Genomic DNA, 19,842 nt, shown 5'->3' with positions numbered 1-19,842 from the left:
CAGTGGAACACTAGACAACAGGTCAGTAAAAATAATTTTAAAAATCTAAACACTAACAACCCACATTTAAGTAACATGGATAGAAATGTATATCCAACAATAGCAGAATACACATTCTCTACACCAACTGCTCATGGTATGCACACCAAAATAAACTATGATGATCTATAAACAAGTTCTCATAAATTTTAAGAATGAAATAAAACTAAATATGCTTTAGGACTAAAATGGAAGAATGTTACAAAGCAATTAATAGTAAGATCATTCAGATAACCCTTCCACCCTCAAAATGAGGAAATTAAACAACATACTTCTAAATAATCCATGAGTCAATAAAGAAATCATAAAGTAAAAATATTTTTAACTAAACAATGAAAATCTATAAAATTTAATTTGAAAAATGCAAATGAAACAATGTTTAGAAGAAAATACATAGTATTTTATATTAACCAAAAGTTTTGATCTGCGTTTCCAACTCAAGATATTAAAAAAAGAACCCCACCTTAACTATGTCTTTTGCAAATTCAGGTCCCAATTTCAAAATAATAAAACTATTTAGACTTTTTTTTACATGTAAATAACGCTTCCATTTTCTAAATGACCACCAAGTGACATAGAGATTTATCCCCTTCCTTTTTAAAAGGAAGCATGTTAAAAATAATTCGCTATTTTGACATTCTCTAGATGTTCGAGCAGCTCAATATTGTTAGAACTGTCCTGTTTATTTTTGTTTTCAAGAGGAAAAAAGTCCACTTTCTTCGGTGCATTTTATACAGGTAAAGGACATTCATATATTTCAGTTTTCGTGTTTTTTCCCACTTCAAGAAAAACATAACCATGTTCATGTTCAAAGACTGACAAAGTAATTGTCAGTAAATTAATTTTTAATATTAAAAAGGAACCCCAAATTATGTATAAATCTGAAGTATAAAAGATAAATACAAAAGTCAATAATCATTTAAAAAATCAATGACATACAAAACAGAAAAAAGTAAATGGATAAAACTAAAAGCTGTTTTTCAAAAGGTCAATACAATTGATAAGCCTCTAATTTGATCAAGAAAAAGAGAAGACAAAAACTACCAATTATCAGGAAGAGTAAATATCACTGCAGAAGGTACAGACATTAAAAAAATACTAAGGGAATATTTTTAACAATTTCATGTTACTAAACTGACAACCCGGATGAGATGGATAAATTTCTTGACTGACAAATTACTAACAGAGATCCAAGAAGAAATAGAAAATCTAAATAGCCCTGTGTTGGGGATCCACCAAGACCATCTTCAGGTTGGATGACTGGCTAGAAGGGTTTATAGCACTCAGAAAAGTTGTCATACTCAGGGTTATGATTCATTACAGCAAAGGAATACATAGTAAGATCAGCAGAAGGAAAAGGTACATGGGGTGAAGTCCAGAGGACACCAGGCACAAGCTTCCAAGAATCCTAACAGTGGAGTCACATAAGACCTGCTTAATTCCTTCAGCAACAATGTATGACAACATGTACAAAATGCCACCAACCAGGGAAACTTGACAAAGACTATCCAAAGTATTTATTAGGGATCAGTCATGTAGATCCTGTACAACTACACATATTGTCATCACTACGTAGGAGATCAGTAACTAAAGCTCCAGAACAGGAAAAGAAAAAGCAGGTGTTTGCCAAAAAGTGATAAAACACTTTTATCAGACAGAACAGTCCAACAGCTCAGTTTGACCAAGCCAGACAACGAGCAGTCATGAAAATGTATCTTTTGGGGGAATGTACGGGGTTTGAGCAACCCAAGTCTGCTGAGTTAACTATTTCCCACAGTGGTTTATACCAAATAAACAATTTGAACTCATAATTTAAAACCTTACTATAAAATAAATTCCAAGCACACTTGACTTCACACTAAGAATAAAATAATACCATATTAGGATAAAATAATTCTACACATACTCTTTGAGACAGCAAAGGAGAAATACATCCCAAACTCATTTTACAAAGCCAGTATTAACCTGATTACCCTGATATCAAAACAAAAGCCACTGCAAGTAAAATACATATAGACGCAATAACATATAGACGCAAAACTCCTTAATAAAAAGATGGCAAACCAATTCTAACAATATAAAGATTTAACACAAGATGACCATGAGGGACCTACCCCAGGAATAAAAAGGTTTAACTAGTGAAAAATCAATCCTAGTCATTTACCACTATCAAGAGAATAGAGAAAAATCATATAATGTCAAAAGTTACAGAAAAAGCACTTGGAAAAATTCAAAACTCATTTGCTATAAAAACTTTCAGCAAACTATGGGTAGAAAGAACTTCCTCAACATGATTACAAACAGCTGCAAAAAAAAACCTATAGCTAATATCATATTCAAAGATAAAAGGCACAGGGCTTTCTACATGAGAAACAAGGCAAGGGTAACTATTCTCATCACTTTTATTCAATACTGTAATGTACGGTGTACTCAATGTAATATGACAAGAAGAAAAAAGAACAGAAAAGTAAAATTACATTTGTACATGATATGATCCTTTATGTAACAAAGCCTAAGAAATCTATAAAATAGCTATCAGAGCTAATAAGTGAATTTAGCAAAGACACAACACAAGATCAATATACAAAAATCAATTCTTTATGCTAGCAATAACCAATTGGAAAACGAAATTAAAAAGACAATGTTGGGGGCGCCTGGGTGGCGCAGTCGGTTAAGCGTCCGACTTCAGCCAGGTCACGATCTCGCGGTCTGTGAGTTCGAGCCCCGCATCGGGCTCTGGGCTGATGGCTCAGAGCCTGGAGCCTGTTTCCGATTCTGTGTCTCTCTCTCTCTCTGCTCCTCCCCCGTCCATGCTCTGTCTCTCTCTGTCCCAAAAATAAATAAACGTTGAAAAAAAAAATTAAAAAAAAAAAAAAAAAGACAATGTTGTTTAAAATAGCCTTCAGGGGTGCCTGGGTGGCTCAGTCGGTTAAGCATCAAACTCTTGATTTGGGCTCAGGTCATGATCTCACAGTTCATGAGTTCAAGTGGCCTCCTCCCCCTGTATCAGGCTCAGCACTGACAGTGTAGAGCCTGCTTAGAATTCTTTCTCTCTCTCTCTCTCCTCTCTCTCTCTCCCCACCCCTTCATCTCTCTCCACTCCTCCCTCCCTCACACACTCTTTCTCAAAATGAATAAACTTAAAAACAAATTTTATATATTTTTTAGGTTTATTTCTTTTGAGAGAGAGAAGGCACACACACCAAAGGGGCAGAGAGGTGGTGGGGGGGGGGAGAGAGAGAGAATTACAAGCAGCCTCCACACCATCAACAGAGTCCGATGTGGGGCTGGAACTCACAAACCACGAGATCATGACCTGGGCCAAAATCAAGAGTTGGACACTCAACCAACTGAGCCACCCAGGTGGCCCTCAAAATAAATGAACTTTAAAAAAATAAACAAAACAGCTTTCAAAACTACTAAAAAACAAATTTAAAATACATGCAAAACTTGAATACCAAAACTATAAAATACTGCAAAAGGAAATTATAGAAGACCACATTTGTGGACTGGAAGACTTAATATGGTAAAGACAGCAATTTTCCCCAAATTTGATCTATAAATTCAATGCAAACAAAATCAGTCCTAACAGGCTTTTGAGGAAACTGACACGCTAATTTTAACACTTACATAAAAAGACAAAAGACCCAGACTAGCCAAAAAAAGGTTAAAAAAACAAAACCAGGCTGGAGTGCTTACACTACCTGACTTCAAGACTTACAACGTGACTATCCAGTAAACAAGGCAGTGTGGTATGGCAAATAGATCAACGGAAAAGAAAAGAGTCCAGAAACATACTTGCACTTACATGATCAAGAATTTTTCACAGAAGTAGCAAGGAAATTCAAGGGGGAAAAGACAGAGTCTTCTTAAAAAGTGATACCAGAACAAATGAATACCCAGAAAATCAATAAATAAATCTTGAACCTTACTTACCTCACATCACACACAAAGTCTAAATAAAATGTGCTGTGCAAGAAAAAGTTAATAAAGCAGGCCGAAGAATGCTATCCTTAGAAAGTCTGCTTTCAAAGTTGGCACTGACTGGGATCCAGGAACTTGAATTTTAGGGGTATTCCCACAATTCCCTGATAAGGGTGGTTTACAAACAATATGGTTTATGCTCAACATTTGCTTTTTTTTAAGGGAGTTTGGAATTTTGGTAAATGCTAGGCAGTTAATGCCTCCATGAACAGCCCCCCAGTAAAAGACTTGGGCACTGAATCACTAATGAGCTCTCCTAGTGGACAACACCTCACACTTTTTGTCACAATTGATGCTGGAGGAATTGATTATCACTGGGAAAATCACTGGAGAAAGATACTTGGAAGCTTGCATCTGGTTTCCTCTTGACTTTACCACAAGCACCTCTTTCAGGGACTGATTTTATTATGTACCTTTCATTGTAATAAATCATAGCTATGAGTATGACTATATCCTAAGTCCTATGAGTCCTCCCAGTGAATCATCGAACCTATGGATCACAGACCTATGGACACTGGATCCAAACATGGATCATTGACCTAAATATAATAGCTACAACTATTAAACTTTTAGAACACACCAGGAAAAATCTTTCACATTAGGTTAGACAAAGATCTCTTAAAAAGGTCACCAGAAACCATGAAGTACAACTGAGAAAAAAACAGATAAAATGGACTTTATCAAAATCAAATGTTTGTTTTTTAAAAGATAGTAAGAAAACAAAAAGGCAAGCCACAGACCAAGAGAAAATAAATAATAATAAATAACCATCTATCTGAGAGAAGACTAGAGCCAGAATTCTTACGCTTTAATTATAAAACAAAAAAGATATGAACAGACATTTTAGAAGAGATATGACTAACCAACAAATCATGAAAAATGTTCAACGGCACTAAATATAGGAAAATGTAGGGGTACCTGGGTGGCTCAGTCAGTTAAGTGTCTGACTTCAGATCAGGTCATAAACTCACCGTTGAGTTCAAGACCCACATCGGGCGTTGTCAGCAAAGAACCCGCTTTAGATCCTCTGTTTCCCTCTCCCCCAGCCCCCCTCTCAAAAATAAATGAACATTTAAAGGAAAAAAAAAAAGGAAATGCAAATACATGCACAATGAAATACCATTATACAGCTACCAAACTGGCTAATGTTAGAGTCTAATAAGGTCAAGTGTTGGAAGGGATGTGAACCAACTGGAACTCCCATACAATTGCTGGTGGGAATGCAAATGATACAGCCACTTTGGAAAACTCTATGACACTATTTCCTAAAAACTATACAGGGGCATCTGGGTGGTTCAGTTGGTTGAACATCTGGCTCTTGATTTTGGCTCAGGTTATGATGTCACGGTTCGTGGGTTCCAGCAACACAGGGCCTGCTTGGGATCCTCTCTCTCCCTCTCTGGGTACCGCTCCCCTGCTTGCTCTTGCACTTTCTCCCTCTCAAAATAAATTAATAAACTGAAAAAAAAATTAAATATACATTTCCCAGACAATGCAACTTATCTATCCCTAGGTAATTAGAAAAGAAAAAGTTAAAGAAAATTAAAATACAAGAAAAATTAAAAATTAATTTTTACATGACCACATACAGCATTTTATTCAGGTGTATTTCAAAAGATAAATTTGAAAATTGTAAAAATATCAGATTGCAGCAAAAAAGGAACAAAATGGGAATACATGAAATAGTACAGATGAATCTCAGATTTGAAGGTAAAAGGAGTCAAATTCAGGGCACCTGGGTGGCTCAGTCGATTAAGCATCCAACTTCAGCTCAGGTCAGGATCTCGAGGTTCGGGTTCAAGCCCTGCACCAGGTTCTCTGCTGCCAGCTGAGAGCCTGAAGCCCGCTTCAGATTCTGATTCTCCCTCTGCCCTTCCCTCCCTCTCTCTCTCTCTCAAATATGAATGAATGAATGAATGAATGAATGAATGAATGAATGAATGAAACATTTAAAAAATAAGGACTAAAACTCAAGAGACATCATACTGTACGGTTTAATTTATAAGAAATTCTAAAAATGACAAAACTCGTAACCAAAAGCAGATCAGTGATTGCATGGAGACTCAAAATGGATCACAGCCCTATATATAAAAGTTAAATCTACAAACTGTTAGGAAAAAAGACAAATATAAATCTTCATGACCTTGGATTAAGCATCCATTTCTTAGATATGACACCCAAGGCATAAGGAAACAAAGAAAAAATAGAAGTGGAATTCATGAAAATTTACAATGTCTGTGCTTCAAAGGACACAATCAAGAAAATGAAAAGATAATCCACAGAATGGGAGAAAATATTTGCAAATTTGACAACAGATAAGAATCTAGTATTCAAAATATATAAAGAACTCTAACAATAAACAACAGAAAGAAAACCCAATTATAAAACGGTAAAAAGATCTGAACAGACATTTTTTCAAAGAAGATGCAGAACTGGCCAAGAGACAATCAACAGTTTTTTATTAGAGAAATGTGAATCCAAATTGCAAAAAGCAGTAATGAGATTCCACTTCATACCCTTTAGGATAACTCTAATCTAAAAGACAGTAATTTTTTTTCAAAAAAGAAAAACTAGTATTGGTGAGGATGTGGAGAAATTATAACTCACATACAGTATTGATGGAAATGTAAAATGATGCAGCGCTGTGCAAAAGAGTTTGGCAAGTCCTCAAAAAACCATACAGTAACCATATCACAGTAACCAGAAATATCACTCCAAGGTACACATACGAGAGAAGTGAACACATAGGTACACACACAAACTTGTACAAAGTGTTTAGTACTATTCATGATAGCTAAGAAGTGGAAACAACCGAAATGTCACTGGTGAATGAATACACAAAATTCAGTATGTCCGTACAACGGAGTATTATTCAGCAATAAAGAGAAATGAGGTATTGATGTACACTACAACATGGGTGGACTTCGAAAACATTATGCTAAGTGAAAGAAGCCAGATACAAAAGTCACACCCCGTACAACTTCATTTATATGAAATGCCCAAAAGAGGCAAATCCATAGAGATAGAAAGTAGATTCATAGTTGCCTAGGGCTGGGGGCACAAGGAGTGACTGCAGATGAAAGCAGGATTACTTTTTGAGGTGATAAAAATACAGAAGAAGGAAATGGCAGTGATGGTTGTACAATTTGGTAAATCACTGAATGGCCAACTTTAAAAGTTTATGGCATGTTAACTATATTTCAAAGAAAAATGACTTTTAAAAAGCAAAAATAATAACCATATATTTTTAGGCGATTTTAGCATTATTTAGAAGTAAAATGTATGATAACTTAGGAAAAGGTAGGAAGGAGAAAATGGAAATTTACTGTCATAAGGTTTTCAAAGTATATATGAAAGGTTATAATGTTGATTAAAAGTGAAAAAGTCCCTTATATCCTTAATTTCCATTTCTTATAATCTATCTATCTCTACCTAAAACATCTGCTCTGATGACACTTAGTCCTTGAAAATATTTTTCAGTGAAGACTGCTACTCCTACCAAACTTTCCAGACTCAAAAAGAGAATTAAGCATATTCCTCAAACTGTTGGCAACAGGCAAAGAAGAAGCATGTGTGCTGGCATTTTCATTCTCATGTATATATCACTACTTCCTACTGAGTAAGCATGATCCTCCAATCACTACCTACATCAGTTGACAGTGAAATCCATGAGAGATGTGGTCATTAATTCTCTTCATTCCTACCTTCTACTGTTTTGAAATACAAGCCGTTTGCTCAGATCAATCTCTCATCCCCTTCACTGAACTCTTCATCCTACTCATCTTACTCAATGGCTTCTACATTGGCTCATATTTTTCTTTTGCACTCTATCAAAAGTCACGAGTCCATTTGACCCAACATTACCTTGGCCTCAAAGTGCTTTGAATTCCTGATTCAAACACCACGTGTAAACCTACACAGAGACAAGCACTCAAAGGCTCACACTACATCCTGCCTTCTGCTCACCTCCTACTGTACAGAGGCAGGGTATACCATGTTTCAAAAAGAGCCCTAGATTTGGAGTGATAATACTTGGGTTCAAACACTACCCTACTACTGAATGAACTTAGGTCTATTTCAATGGACATGTGCTATCTTTTTTTTTTAAGTTTATTTATTTATTTTGAGAGAGAGCATGAGTGGGGTAGGAACAAAGAGAGAAGGGAGGAGAATCCCAAGCAGGTTCTGCACTGTCAGCATGGTGTCTGACACAAGGCTCAAACTCACTAACCATGAGATCATGACCTGAGTCAAAACCAAGAGTTGGACGCTAACCCAGGTGCCCCTGGATATGTGCTATCCTAATATTAAGTCCCGAGAGCAGAACACCAACTCAACTGGCTTCTACGAATATACAAGTTACCATCATTCACCCAGGTGAATTAATTTCAATTTATTTTTCACATTCCCCATCCAAAAATCCAAATACTGTTTATTCTATTTAAGACTATGAACATTTTACTTAGAGCAAAAGAAATCTAATGATACTTAAGGATCTTATGTCACATTTCAAAGTAACAAAAAGTATATGATTCTTTTACAACAGAAAGAATTATGAAAATTATGAATCAAAACAATACCTCAATATTTTTACTGGCCACATTCTTCACAACAGCAGGAAACAGTTCAGATGCATTTTTCCCTTTTGCAATCATCTGAAGAATAAAAGTGGAGTATTAGAGTTGAAACCTTTTATAAATTAGTCATTTGAAAATAAAACATAAATTCTACATACATTAAATATTTAGAAAATTGAATCAGCAAATAAGCTATGGAATTCACAAGCTGAAGTCTTTTTGAATCATTTTACTTATCCCAATTATCTGTATCAAAGAACAAATAAAGTCTTGAGTATCAATATAAATATACAGACACATTAAAGAAGAAATATATAGTAGTTCAAGACATACAATAAAACATTTACAATAGTTTTCTCTGGCTAATGAGGCTGTAAATACTTTAAAAATATTTGTACTGTTCTTTATTTTCCAAGCTCTTATATTAAAGTTATACATTGGCAATGGCGGTGGCGGGGAATAAACGTTATTTTGGACAAACTATTTCCCCCTTGGCTTTCATTTCATAGGTTTCCCTATCTCCAACCATTACATTTCAAAGTTCTCTTCACCAAGTCCTCTCCTCTGCCCGCTAAGTTCTGTATATCACCATCTTTTCAGGCTACACTATTCTACAATCTCTGAAACTCGTAACATTTCATTCACCCTCATGACTTAACTCTCACACTATAGGGATCAATTCCCCAAACTCTAGCCCTAACTCTGGGTCCTAGTTACACTTCTGTAACTGGACATCATTAGATGTCTCCCTCATCTCAAACTTGCTAAAACCAAACTCATTTTTCATGATAAAATAGCATTCATGCTAGAACTTCCTATTTCCACCAATTTTCCCAGATACCAGAAACCACAGATTTATTCTGGTCTCTTCCCACATGTACGGAGTAACTAGGTCCTGTTGTGATCTCTTTGTACTATCACATTAATCCTTTCTCACTGTTACTATCCTAAAATAGGTCAATATCATCTCACAAAGGTCTTTTCCAACAGTCTCCTGCTCCTGTTCATAATGTACCACACTGACAGTTTCACATGCTTAAAACACTACTGTGTACATGTCAGCCCCTCTCAAAGATTTCAAAAGCCTTTGGCTGCCTAAAAGTCCAAACTATTTCACTTAATATTAAATGCCCTCACAATTTACAACATCCCTCTTGAGCACAGCAACAATTACTGTTCTACACCAACACTATTATCAAAGTAAACTGACCCTCTCACTACCAGAACATTCTCTGGCTACTCTATGCCTTATCACACCCCCAAGTCAATTCTTTTTACTTTCCACAATTCTCTAAAATTCTAATCATTCTCCCTCCCTAGAGCCACCCAAAAATACCTGGCCCACATTGTTGTCCAATTCTAATTTCCTCTAAAATTTTTAAACTCACACTCTTCATTTGTGCTGTTTTATTTCTATTTACTGTAGTTTTATGTCTACCTGTATCCCCATTTCCTTCACTCTCATTCTCGGAATATATCTTTATGTCGTTTAATAGTCTACACTTTGGTAGATACAAAATAAAGTTTAACAACAGGATCATTTTCTGGAAAGGGATTCTTCATGAATTATACACCATATCTAAAAACTATCTTAAAAAAGATGGAAGGTATCAGTTTTATAAAATCATGACAAAAGTTTTATTATACACTATGTGATATTTTAAGCATTCAAATCCCAATTAGCAATTTTTCAGTAAGATCTTTCTACATAACAGCTTAAAAACACTCCAATAGAAGCTAATCCTTTCATATTCTGTTTCCTTACCTGTCACATTATGATTTGAATATTCTGTGAAACCTACTGCATATTACAAAAGGTTCACAAATAATACAGCTAAAACATCTTTATTATGATTTTTACACCTCCCTCAGTTTCCTCACCTGTAAAATGAGGAGAGAGGGAACAAATGTTTTTGGGCCCATGCCTTCAGTTATTCAATGAATACCTGAAGTTGAAGATCCTGTCCTATTATATCCTATTCCAAGGATTCCCTAACTGTTCTACAGAAGGTTATTCAAAAGGATGTTAATAGATGAGGGAAGAAAAAAACCCTACAGTCAAGTTCATTCAACAAATATTTGCTGAAAGGACACTACATGCCAAGGAGTACTGTAGGCCTTGGGGATACACCTTGCCCAGTGGAGCTTACCTTCTAATGCGGGCTAGGAACAATAAACAAATAAATACAATGTGTGAGATGGTAAAATAGAGTACTATGGAAAAAAATAAAGGACTGTATGAGAAATGGAAAGTGCCAGGGTGGCAGTGGTAGCTGCTCTTTTATGTTTTGTTTAGTGTTTTCATAGTATGTATTTCCCATCCTTGTATTTTTAATCTATGTATTTATATTAAAAATGGGTTTCTCCTATAGAACATACAGTTGCATCTTAACATTTTCAACCAATGTGACAATCTCTTTTAGTTGGTGACTTAAGATCACTCATATTTAATAAAATTACTGGTGTCGTTAGATTCAGGTCTACAATTTTTTCTTAAGTTTATTTATATATTTTGAAAGAGACACACCAAGTAGGGGAGGGGCAAAGAGAGAGGGGGGCAGAGGAGCCAAAGCGGGCTCCGTGCTAACAGCACAGGGCTCGATGCAGGGCTCAAACGCACAAACTGTGAGATGATGACCTGAGCCGAAGTCAGATACTCAACCAACTGAGCCACCCAGGTGCCCCCACGTCTCCAATTTTATTATCTGTTTTCTGTTTACTGTGTGTGTTTTGTTTGACTGACCTCTGTCATTCCCATTATTTGGGAACTTGTTAGTATTTGGTATTTTAATGTTTACATTGATTTTTTGTTTATATCTTCTTGAAGAACGTTTAGTGGTTCTTCTAGGGATTATTAGATGGACAAATCAAGATTCAACAAACCTTTCACAGTCTACTTAGATTTAATATTGTACCAGGTCAAATAAAATGTAGAAACCTTACAACCAGACAGGCCCTTTTAATCCCACCTCCCGCTAGCCTTTATATTATACTATCCTATATATCTACACCTATTTAAAACCTCTCAGACACGTATAACTTAAGAAGAATAAAATTAGGCCTTTATGCTTGCCAAATACCAGGGGTTAGGGGTATCAATCCCCTGCAGTTTCAAATATCCATGTAGAACTTTTGACTCCTCCCACAAATTAACTACTAATAACCTACTTTTGAACGGAAACCCTTCAGATAACATAAACAGTTGATTAACATATATTCTGTATGTTACATATACTATATACTGTACTCTTCTTACAATAAACTAGAGAAAATATTAAGAAAATTATGAGAAAAAAAGATCATAAGGAAGAGAAAATACATTTACAGCACAGTACTCTATAACACATATAAGTGGACCCATGAAATTCAAACCTGTGTTGTTCAAGTATCACCTCTATTTTCTTTCAGTACTTTAAAGATGTTCCACTGACTTCTGGCTGCCATGGTTTCTGATGTTATTAAAATCACTGATCCTTGTATGTAATATATCATTGTTTTTCCAGGCACTGTCAAGATTATTTCTTTATTTTTGGTCTTCTACAGTTTAATTGCTATGTGTTTACACACGGTTTTCTTTGGGTTTATCCTAACTGGGATTCAGTGAACTTTTCATCTATAAGTTTACATCATTCATTCATTTGGGTAGTTTCCAGCCGTTATTTCTTCAAATATTTTTACTGCCCCAATCTCTCTCCTCCTTTTGGACATATTTGTTAGATCTTTTGATATTATCCAACAAAACCCTGAGGCTATGTTCAGTTCTTTTCCTTTTACTAATCTATTCTTCAAACCAACTAAGTTCTAGTGATCTGTCTTCAACTTCTGGCTCCTTTTTCTCTTATTTTGCTATTGAGTCAATCCAGGATGTATTGTATTTCAGATACGATAAAAAAGATACCAGATTATTTCAGATATGATAGAAATTTCAACAAATTTCTACATGATGTAGTTCACTTAAGACACTTTAGTAAAAAAACTACCTATTAGTTTCTACCTGGGGAATAAGTGGATATAGGAGAACCCCTTCCTATATGTTGGGGGGATGGCTTTTTACATATTTGAAAATATTTTTTTCCCATTCTGAGGCTTGTCTCATCACAATGTTGTGGTATCATATGATGCACAAAGATTTTAACTTTGATACAGCCCTAATTATCCATTTTTTTCTTTTGTTGCTCACTTTTTGGTTTGTAGCTAAGAAACCTCTGACAAATCTCATGTCATGAAGTTTCTGCCCTATGTTTTCTTCTATAAGTTTTACATTTTTACCTCTAACATTTAGGTCTTTGATTCATTTTGCCTTATTTTATATATAGTATGAGGTAGGGGTCGAAATTCATTTTCTTACAGGTGGTATCTAGTTTCCCAGCACCATTTGTTGAAGGCTATAATTTCACCATTGAACGGTCTCGCACCCTTGTCAAAAATCATTTGACCACACAGTTAAGGGTTTACTTCTGCATGCTCTGTTGGGTATATATGTCTGTCTTTGTGACAGTTCCACGCTGTTTTGATTACTGTAGCTTTGTAATAAGTTTTCAGACCAGCAAGTGTGAGACTTATAAATTTGTGCAAGATTATTTTGGTTATTCAGGATCTATATGAATTTTAGGATAGATTTTCCTTTTTTTGCAAATAATATCACTGGAATTTTTATAGTAATTACACTGAATATGTAGATCGCTTTGATACTGACATCTTAAAAATATTAAGTCTTTTAATCCATGAACATAGGATACCCTTCCATTTATTTGTGTCTTCTCTAATTTCTGTCAGCAACATTTTGCAGCTCTCAAGGTACAAGTCTTTGCCCCCTTAGTTCATTTCTGGTATTGTATTCTTTTTAATTCTACTGTAAATAAGACTATTGTCTTAGTATTTTTCTTGAATTGTTCATTGTCAGGGTATACAGACACAAGTAATTGTTACGTAATGATTTTGTATATCGCAACTTTGCTCAATACGTTTATTAGTTTTAAAACTTTTCCATAAAATATTTAGTTTTCTAAATATGAAATCACGTTGTCTGTGAATAAAGATAATTTTAGTTCTTCCTTTGCAATTTGGGTGCCTTTTATTTCTTTTTCCTGCCTAACTGCTCTGGCTAAAACTTTCAAAAGTATATTGAACAGAAGAGACAAAAGCAGGCATCCTCTTTTTCCTTACTGAAGAAAACCTTTCAGAATTTCACTGCTGACTAGGATGTTAGCTGTGAGTTTTTCATACATGGCCTTTAACATGTTGAGGTAGTTTCCTTCCAGTCCTAGTTTGTTCAGTGCTTTGTCATGAGTGTTAAATTTGGCCAAATTCTTTTTCTCTATCAATTGAGATGATCATGTGGGTTCTTCCCCCTTCATTCTGTTAATGTGGTGTATTATTATGATTGATTTTCATGTTGCTCGTGTTTTTTTATAAATAATGAGTAATTATCTAGATCCAAAAATCCACATTAATTTTTTAAACTCAGGGAAAAAAAAGAGGAGAAATTGTGTTTTTCTAAACTGTAACTGGCTTCATTTTTCACAGTAACAAAGATGGTTTATTTTAAAAAGTTCAAAATTTCTGATTTTATAAATACTGGTTAATTTACAAGGAAGGAGCAAACAGAGGGAAGGACGGTGGGGAAGGAAGCAAGAAAGGTAGATCTTACAGAGTCTCAGACCCAATTCCAGCTCTTAAAAATCAGCAACCTAGAATAAATGAAGAAATAGAAAATGAACTGATCCTTGATTTATATTCCATAAAGTAACAGTGGAGCAAAATTGACAGAAAACTCGCTAAGGTATTATATCGCTAGTAAAACCTCAGACCTGCTTATGGAACTGGTCCTGATGTCTATCAACAACATGGCAGAAAAATCTTGGCCCTTTAAGCAATTTCCAACCCAAGAACAACAAGATGCCAGCATCATGCACAAGGTGAATCTTTTAAAGCACACATACAACTGAAACATTTTTGTTAAAGGAAAGAAGAGAGGAATGAACAATGTCTAGAAAAGTTTACACCAAAAATGTTTATCATACATGAACACATTATTAGTTTCTTTTTCTTACATGGATTTTCTCAATTATCCAACAATCATAATGTACCACTTGTATTTAGTTTAAGATCTTTTCAAAAATATTTACAAAAACATATGGAACTTTGAAATTACTTTTACTTTTCTTAAGGTCAGTACTATCCAACCAAATACCCTGTAAGATGAATGGCTATGAAGATCACATATACCAGTAATTTTACCTTGGCATTTTAAGAATCGTATCAAAGAAAGGTTCAGATTTGCTCACTATCCCATAACTACAAAGACAAGTAAACTAATCTGAGAAAAACCTTCAACATTTAACACTTACTAAAAGAAAATATATGAAAGATTCAATACAACACAGATTTCATTACAAATATTCCATTCCTCCAAGGACAACTCATCAGTATTTTAGCTAAAAAACTTATTTCTAAATTCACTATATGAAACAATACATTTCAAAGTCTCCTTAGTTCACCACATTTCACCAAGCCAACATAAAACATAGACATGTGCTATAAACACAAGACAGGTATTTTCCAGAAATATTAAGAAAAATAATGTATGAGTTCTTCAACTTGAGTCTCGCTGTGTGAGAGGTGACCACAAGATTTTGAAGTAGGTGGTTTTTTCCCCCTAGGAATGCTTTGGCATACATGAGACTTTATTCAACATAATAAACACTGGAAACATTACCCCATGATACTAAGTAAGTCTCAGATATTACCAAAGAAAGATAATAAAATAAACTGTGACTACCATCACGGTTTCACACTGGTAGATACTGCTGAAAAAATTCTCTACTGAATCATAGGACTACCTAGTACGAAAGACAGTCAGATGTGCACTGCTAACACTTTGATATATTTGAGAAAAAACTTGGTAAAATACCCAACATTTAAAATCTTAGCAGAATAAATTTAGAAATGTTTCTACCTATGATGAAAAGAGCTTAAAACTACTCTGCAATCGCATAAAGTGACAAAACCCCATTTTCAGGGCTCAAGGAATATTAACTATAATGAGAAATTTAAATTTTAAAAATTACTTTAAGAAAATGTAAGAAATTTTAAAGCCAATACAAAAGTCTAACTGACTGGCTCCAGTGAACTACTTCTAGCCAAAAGATGTTTTGAAATGATACATACTTACATGAACAGAAAATATTTCAAATGTTTGAGTAAGGTTCCACATAGAAATGTAGTGCTACCTAGAAATATTAAAAACTGGACAAAAGTAAAGGTGAACAAATGATTGCTATAATAGCTCAGCGGGAAAAATTCAAAGTAAAATAACTATTAGTTACTTAACAAAAGGGGAAGTTAGTAAAAAATAATTGTTGATTGAAAATTGAAATATATCATTCAATAGCATCAAAAACACAAGATATTTAGAAAAAGTATTAACAAAATAATAGAACTTAAAATGTAACACTATGGGAATGCAAGCTGGTGCAGCCACTCTGGAAAACAGTATGGAGGTTCCTCAAAAAACTAAAAATAGAACTACCCTATGACCTAGCAATTGCACTACGAGGCATTTATCCAAGCCATACAGGTGTGCTGTTTCTAAGGGACACATGCAGAACTATCCCGTGTTTACAGCAGAACTATCAACAATAGCCAAAGTATGGAAAGAGCCCAAATGTCCATCGATGGATGAATGGATAAAGAAGATGTAGGGGCGCCTGGGTGGCTCAGTTGGTTAAACGTCCAACTTCAGCTCAGGTCATGATCTTGCAGTCTGTGAGCTCGAGCCCCGCATCAGGCTCTGTGCTGACAGCTCAGAGCCTGGACCCTGCTTCAGATTCTGTGTCCCCCTCTCTCTCTGACCCTCCCCCATCTGTCTCTCTCTGTTTCAAAAATAAATAAACATTAAAAAAAAAAAAGAATGAAATCTTGCCATTTGCAACTATGTAAATGGAACTTCAGGGTATTATGCTAAGTGAAATTAGTCAGAGAAAGACAAAAAACATATGACTTCACTCATATGAAGACTTTAGGAGACAAACAGATGAACATAAGGGAAGGGAAACAAAAATAATATAAAAACGGGAGGGGGACAAAACAGAAGAGACTCATAAATATGGAGAACAAACTACGGGTTACTGGAGGGGTTGTGGGAGGCTAGATGGGCTACATGGGTAAGGGGCACTAAGGAATCTACTCCTGAAATCACTGTTGCACTATATACTAATTTGGATGTAAATTAAAATAAATAAATAAGTAATAAATAAATAAATAAATAAATAAATAAAATGTAACACTAAAAACTATAATACGTTGTTGAAAGAAATTAAAGATGACCTGAACAAGTGAAGAAACAGAATCATGATCATGGGTCATACAGCAAAATACTGTAAAAATGTTAATTCTTTCGGGGCACCTGGGTGGCTCAGTTGGTTAAGCGTCTGACTTTGACTCAGGTCATAATCTTGCAGTTCATGGGTTCGAGACCCTCATTGGACTCTGTGCGGACAGATGAAGGCCTGGAGCCTGCTTCAGATTCTGCGTCTCCCTCTCTCACTGCCCCCCCCCCCCATTTGTGCACTATCTCCCTCTCCCAAAAATAAGTAAAAATTAAAAAAAAAAAAAAAAAAAGTTAATTCTCCCAAAATTGATCTACAGAGTTAATCCAATTCCAATACAGATCCCAGTAGGCTTTTTTTTTTCATATAAAAATTAGTTTAAAATATTTGAAAACAAAATATAAATCTCTTATAACTTCCAAACAATGTAATTTTCTACCCGGAAAATCCAAACTTAGAAACTGAAGAACAGTTAGAGCTAAGAAGAGAGTTAACTGAAAAGACCAGATGCATAACAAAGAAAAGTCACTTATTTTCCTATACACCAGTAATAATTAATATTAAGAATATAATGAAGGGGACCATTCATAATGGCCACCAAGATTTAAAAATACACAAATTAATCTAACAAGGAATAAGGAATGTACAAGATTTCTAGAATAAAAACTACAAAATATAAATACAATGTTACTGAAAGACAAGGACAGAGGGATGAAAGGAAGAAGGTTAAAATATAAATTCCATATTATCCTAATCAAATTTCAAAAATAATTTTGCTATTGATAGTAATGGAATTTGACAACCAGAAAAAAAAAAATGCTTACAATTTTCAGGCCTTTAAATGACAAAAAAAAAAAATCCTTTAGTTAATTAGTATCCCTCTTTGTGGGAAGTCAAAATATTGTTGTACATAATCTTATTTTGTCTTCAAAATGATTAGCTTTTCCTACCTCAGGAGAAATATCTTGATATTAGAGACAGGGAAATAAGAACTCAGAAAAAAGGAATTAAAACTCAAGCTTCTGAATTGTGACACTCCAAACTTCTTCCAAAACATTTTACACAGGCTATACTAAGCAAATATTAAAGGGAAATGGCATGTTTTAATATATTATTTAATATATCCTTAAAATAATCACTACGTGTCCATTTTCCAATATTAAAATGATCTACTTTACCTACCCCAACAATCCGTTTCATAGCATCCAATTTAGCAGAATCTTTGTTGCTCTCCAACATTTGCTTTAGATCTTCATTCCTATACAAAAGAAAAGAAAGAAATCCCTATTTCAATCTTGTACATTATAAAGCTATTAAAATATATCATTTCTTAAGAATTAGAAACAATAATGAGCAGGATGCCTGGGTGGCTCACTTGGTAAAGTGTCTGACTCTTGATTTGGGCTCAGGTCAAGATTTCACAGTTTGTGACATCAAGCCCCTGCATCAGGCTCTGTACTGAGCATGGAACCTGCTTGAAAGTCTCTCTCCTTCTTCCTCTGCCCCTCCCACACACCTGCTCTCCCTCTCTCTCCTCTCTCTCTGTCTCTCTCACTCTCACTCTCTCAAAATAAAATACGTTAGTAGGAGTATGATGTTAAAAGTGATTATGATGAGATCTCAGATGGAAATGAGCAGTTACTGGGAACTGGATGAAAGGTAATCCTTGTCTCAATTTTCTTCCAATGTCATATGAAAAGTGGAAGTTGAAAGTGATGAACTTGGGTATTTAGCTAAGGAGATTTCTAAGTAAAGTATTAAAGGCACAGCATGATTTTTCCTTGATGTTTACAGTAAAATGAGAAAGATAAACTAAAGGAACTGTCAAGCAAAAAGAACTAGAATTTGAAGATTTGGAAATTTTTCAGCCTATCCATATTGTAGAGTATTAAGAATGCGTTTTCAGACCTTTTTTCAAAAGTGTGGCTGGAAAATTACTTGATTAAGAGATCACAGGTACCACTCATGAATATAATCAGATGTCATAACAAAAGCCAGGAACAGAAATGGGATTATATATCAGAGACACTGCCGGCTTGGATTAAAAGGGAGAAAAGGAACAAAATGAAGGCAGTCTGTCAGACTTCTGGACTGTAGGACAGGACAACGTGAGGACACAGAGAGAAGGCAGACATCTGTAAGCCAAGGAGAGAGCCCTGAGGAGAAACCAAACATGCCTACAGTCTGACGGTAGACTTCTAGCCTCTAGAAGAGTAAGAATTAAATTTCTGTCAATCAAGCCACTCAGTCTGTGGTATTTTGTTATGGCAGTTGTAGCAAACTAATACAGACGTCGACAAACAATTCACTGAAGGAGACACAGAAATGCCAAAAAGTACATTTAAAGATAATCAACTTCATTAGCTATTAGAGAAATGCAAATTAAAACCACAGCAAAATATCACTACACATGTATCAAAATGGCTCTCATCTAAAATAAAAAGAATAGTAACAACACCTAATGACAGCGATGTCATAGAGGAAATGGACCACTTATATACTGCTGGGGCGGGGGTGGGTGGGGGGGGGAATTTAAAAGGGTTACAGCCACTAGGCAGTTTGGCAGTTTTATAGAACCCTGGAATTCTCATACAACCAAGTGATTTCACTCTTGGGTATTTATCCCTGGGAAATGGAAATTAATACACAAAACCTGCACACAAGGGGTACCTGGGTAGCTCAACTGGTTAAGCATTAAACTTCAGCTCAGGTCATGATCTTGCAGTCTGTGAGTTCAAGCCCTGCTTCCAGCTCTGTGCTGACAGCTCAGAGCCTGGAACCTGCTTCAGATCCTGTCTCTCTCTCTCTCTCTCTCTCTCTCTCTCTCTCACTCCGCCCCTCCCCCACTCACACTCTCTCATAAATTAATAAATGTTAAAAAAATTTTTTAACCTGCACAGAAGTATTCACAG

At 35.2% G+C, this 19,842-nt stretch overlaps 1 protein-coding gene across 2 annotated transcripts in view; it reads right to left on the bottom strand.

The window, feature by feature from the left end:
• Positions 1-19,842, bottom strand: part of AP3B1 (adaptor related protein complex 3 subunit beta 1) — a 269,037-nt gene that overhangs the window by 213,393 nt on the left and 35,802 nt on the right. For both annotated transcript variants that reach the window (XM_040450164.1, XM_040450154.1), the window contains exons 2-3: positions 18,113-18,188; positions 8,604-8,678 (exon numbers count right to left, since the gene is read on the bottom strand). In XM_040450164.1, the coding sequence (XP_040306098.1) occupies positions 8,604-8,678; positions 18,113-18,188 (151 nt within the window). The remainder of the gene's footprint in view (positions 1-8,603; positions 8,679-18,112; positions 18,189-19,842) is intronic.

Source organism: Herpailurus yagouaroundi, unplaced genomic scaffold (assembly GCF_014898765.1).
Source record: "Herpailurus yagouaroundi ecotype Mexico unplaced genomic scaffold, PumYag 29, whole genome shotgun sequence".
In the NCBI taxonomy this organism is placed as follows: Eukaryota; Metazoa; Chordata; class Mammalia; order Carnivora; family Felidae; genus Herpailurus; species Herpailurus yagouaroundi.
Note: the sequence above shows the minus strand (reverse complement) of the source record. Positions and strands in the feature narration are given on the sequence as shown.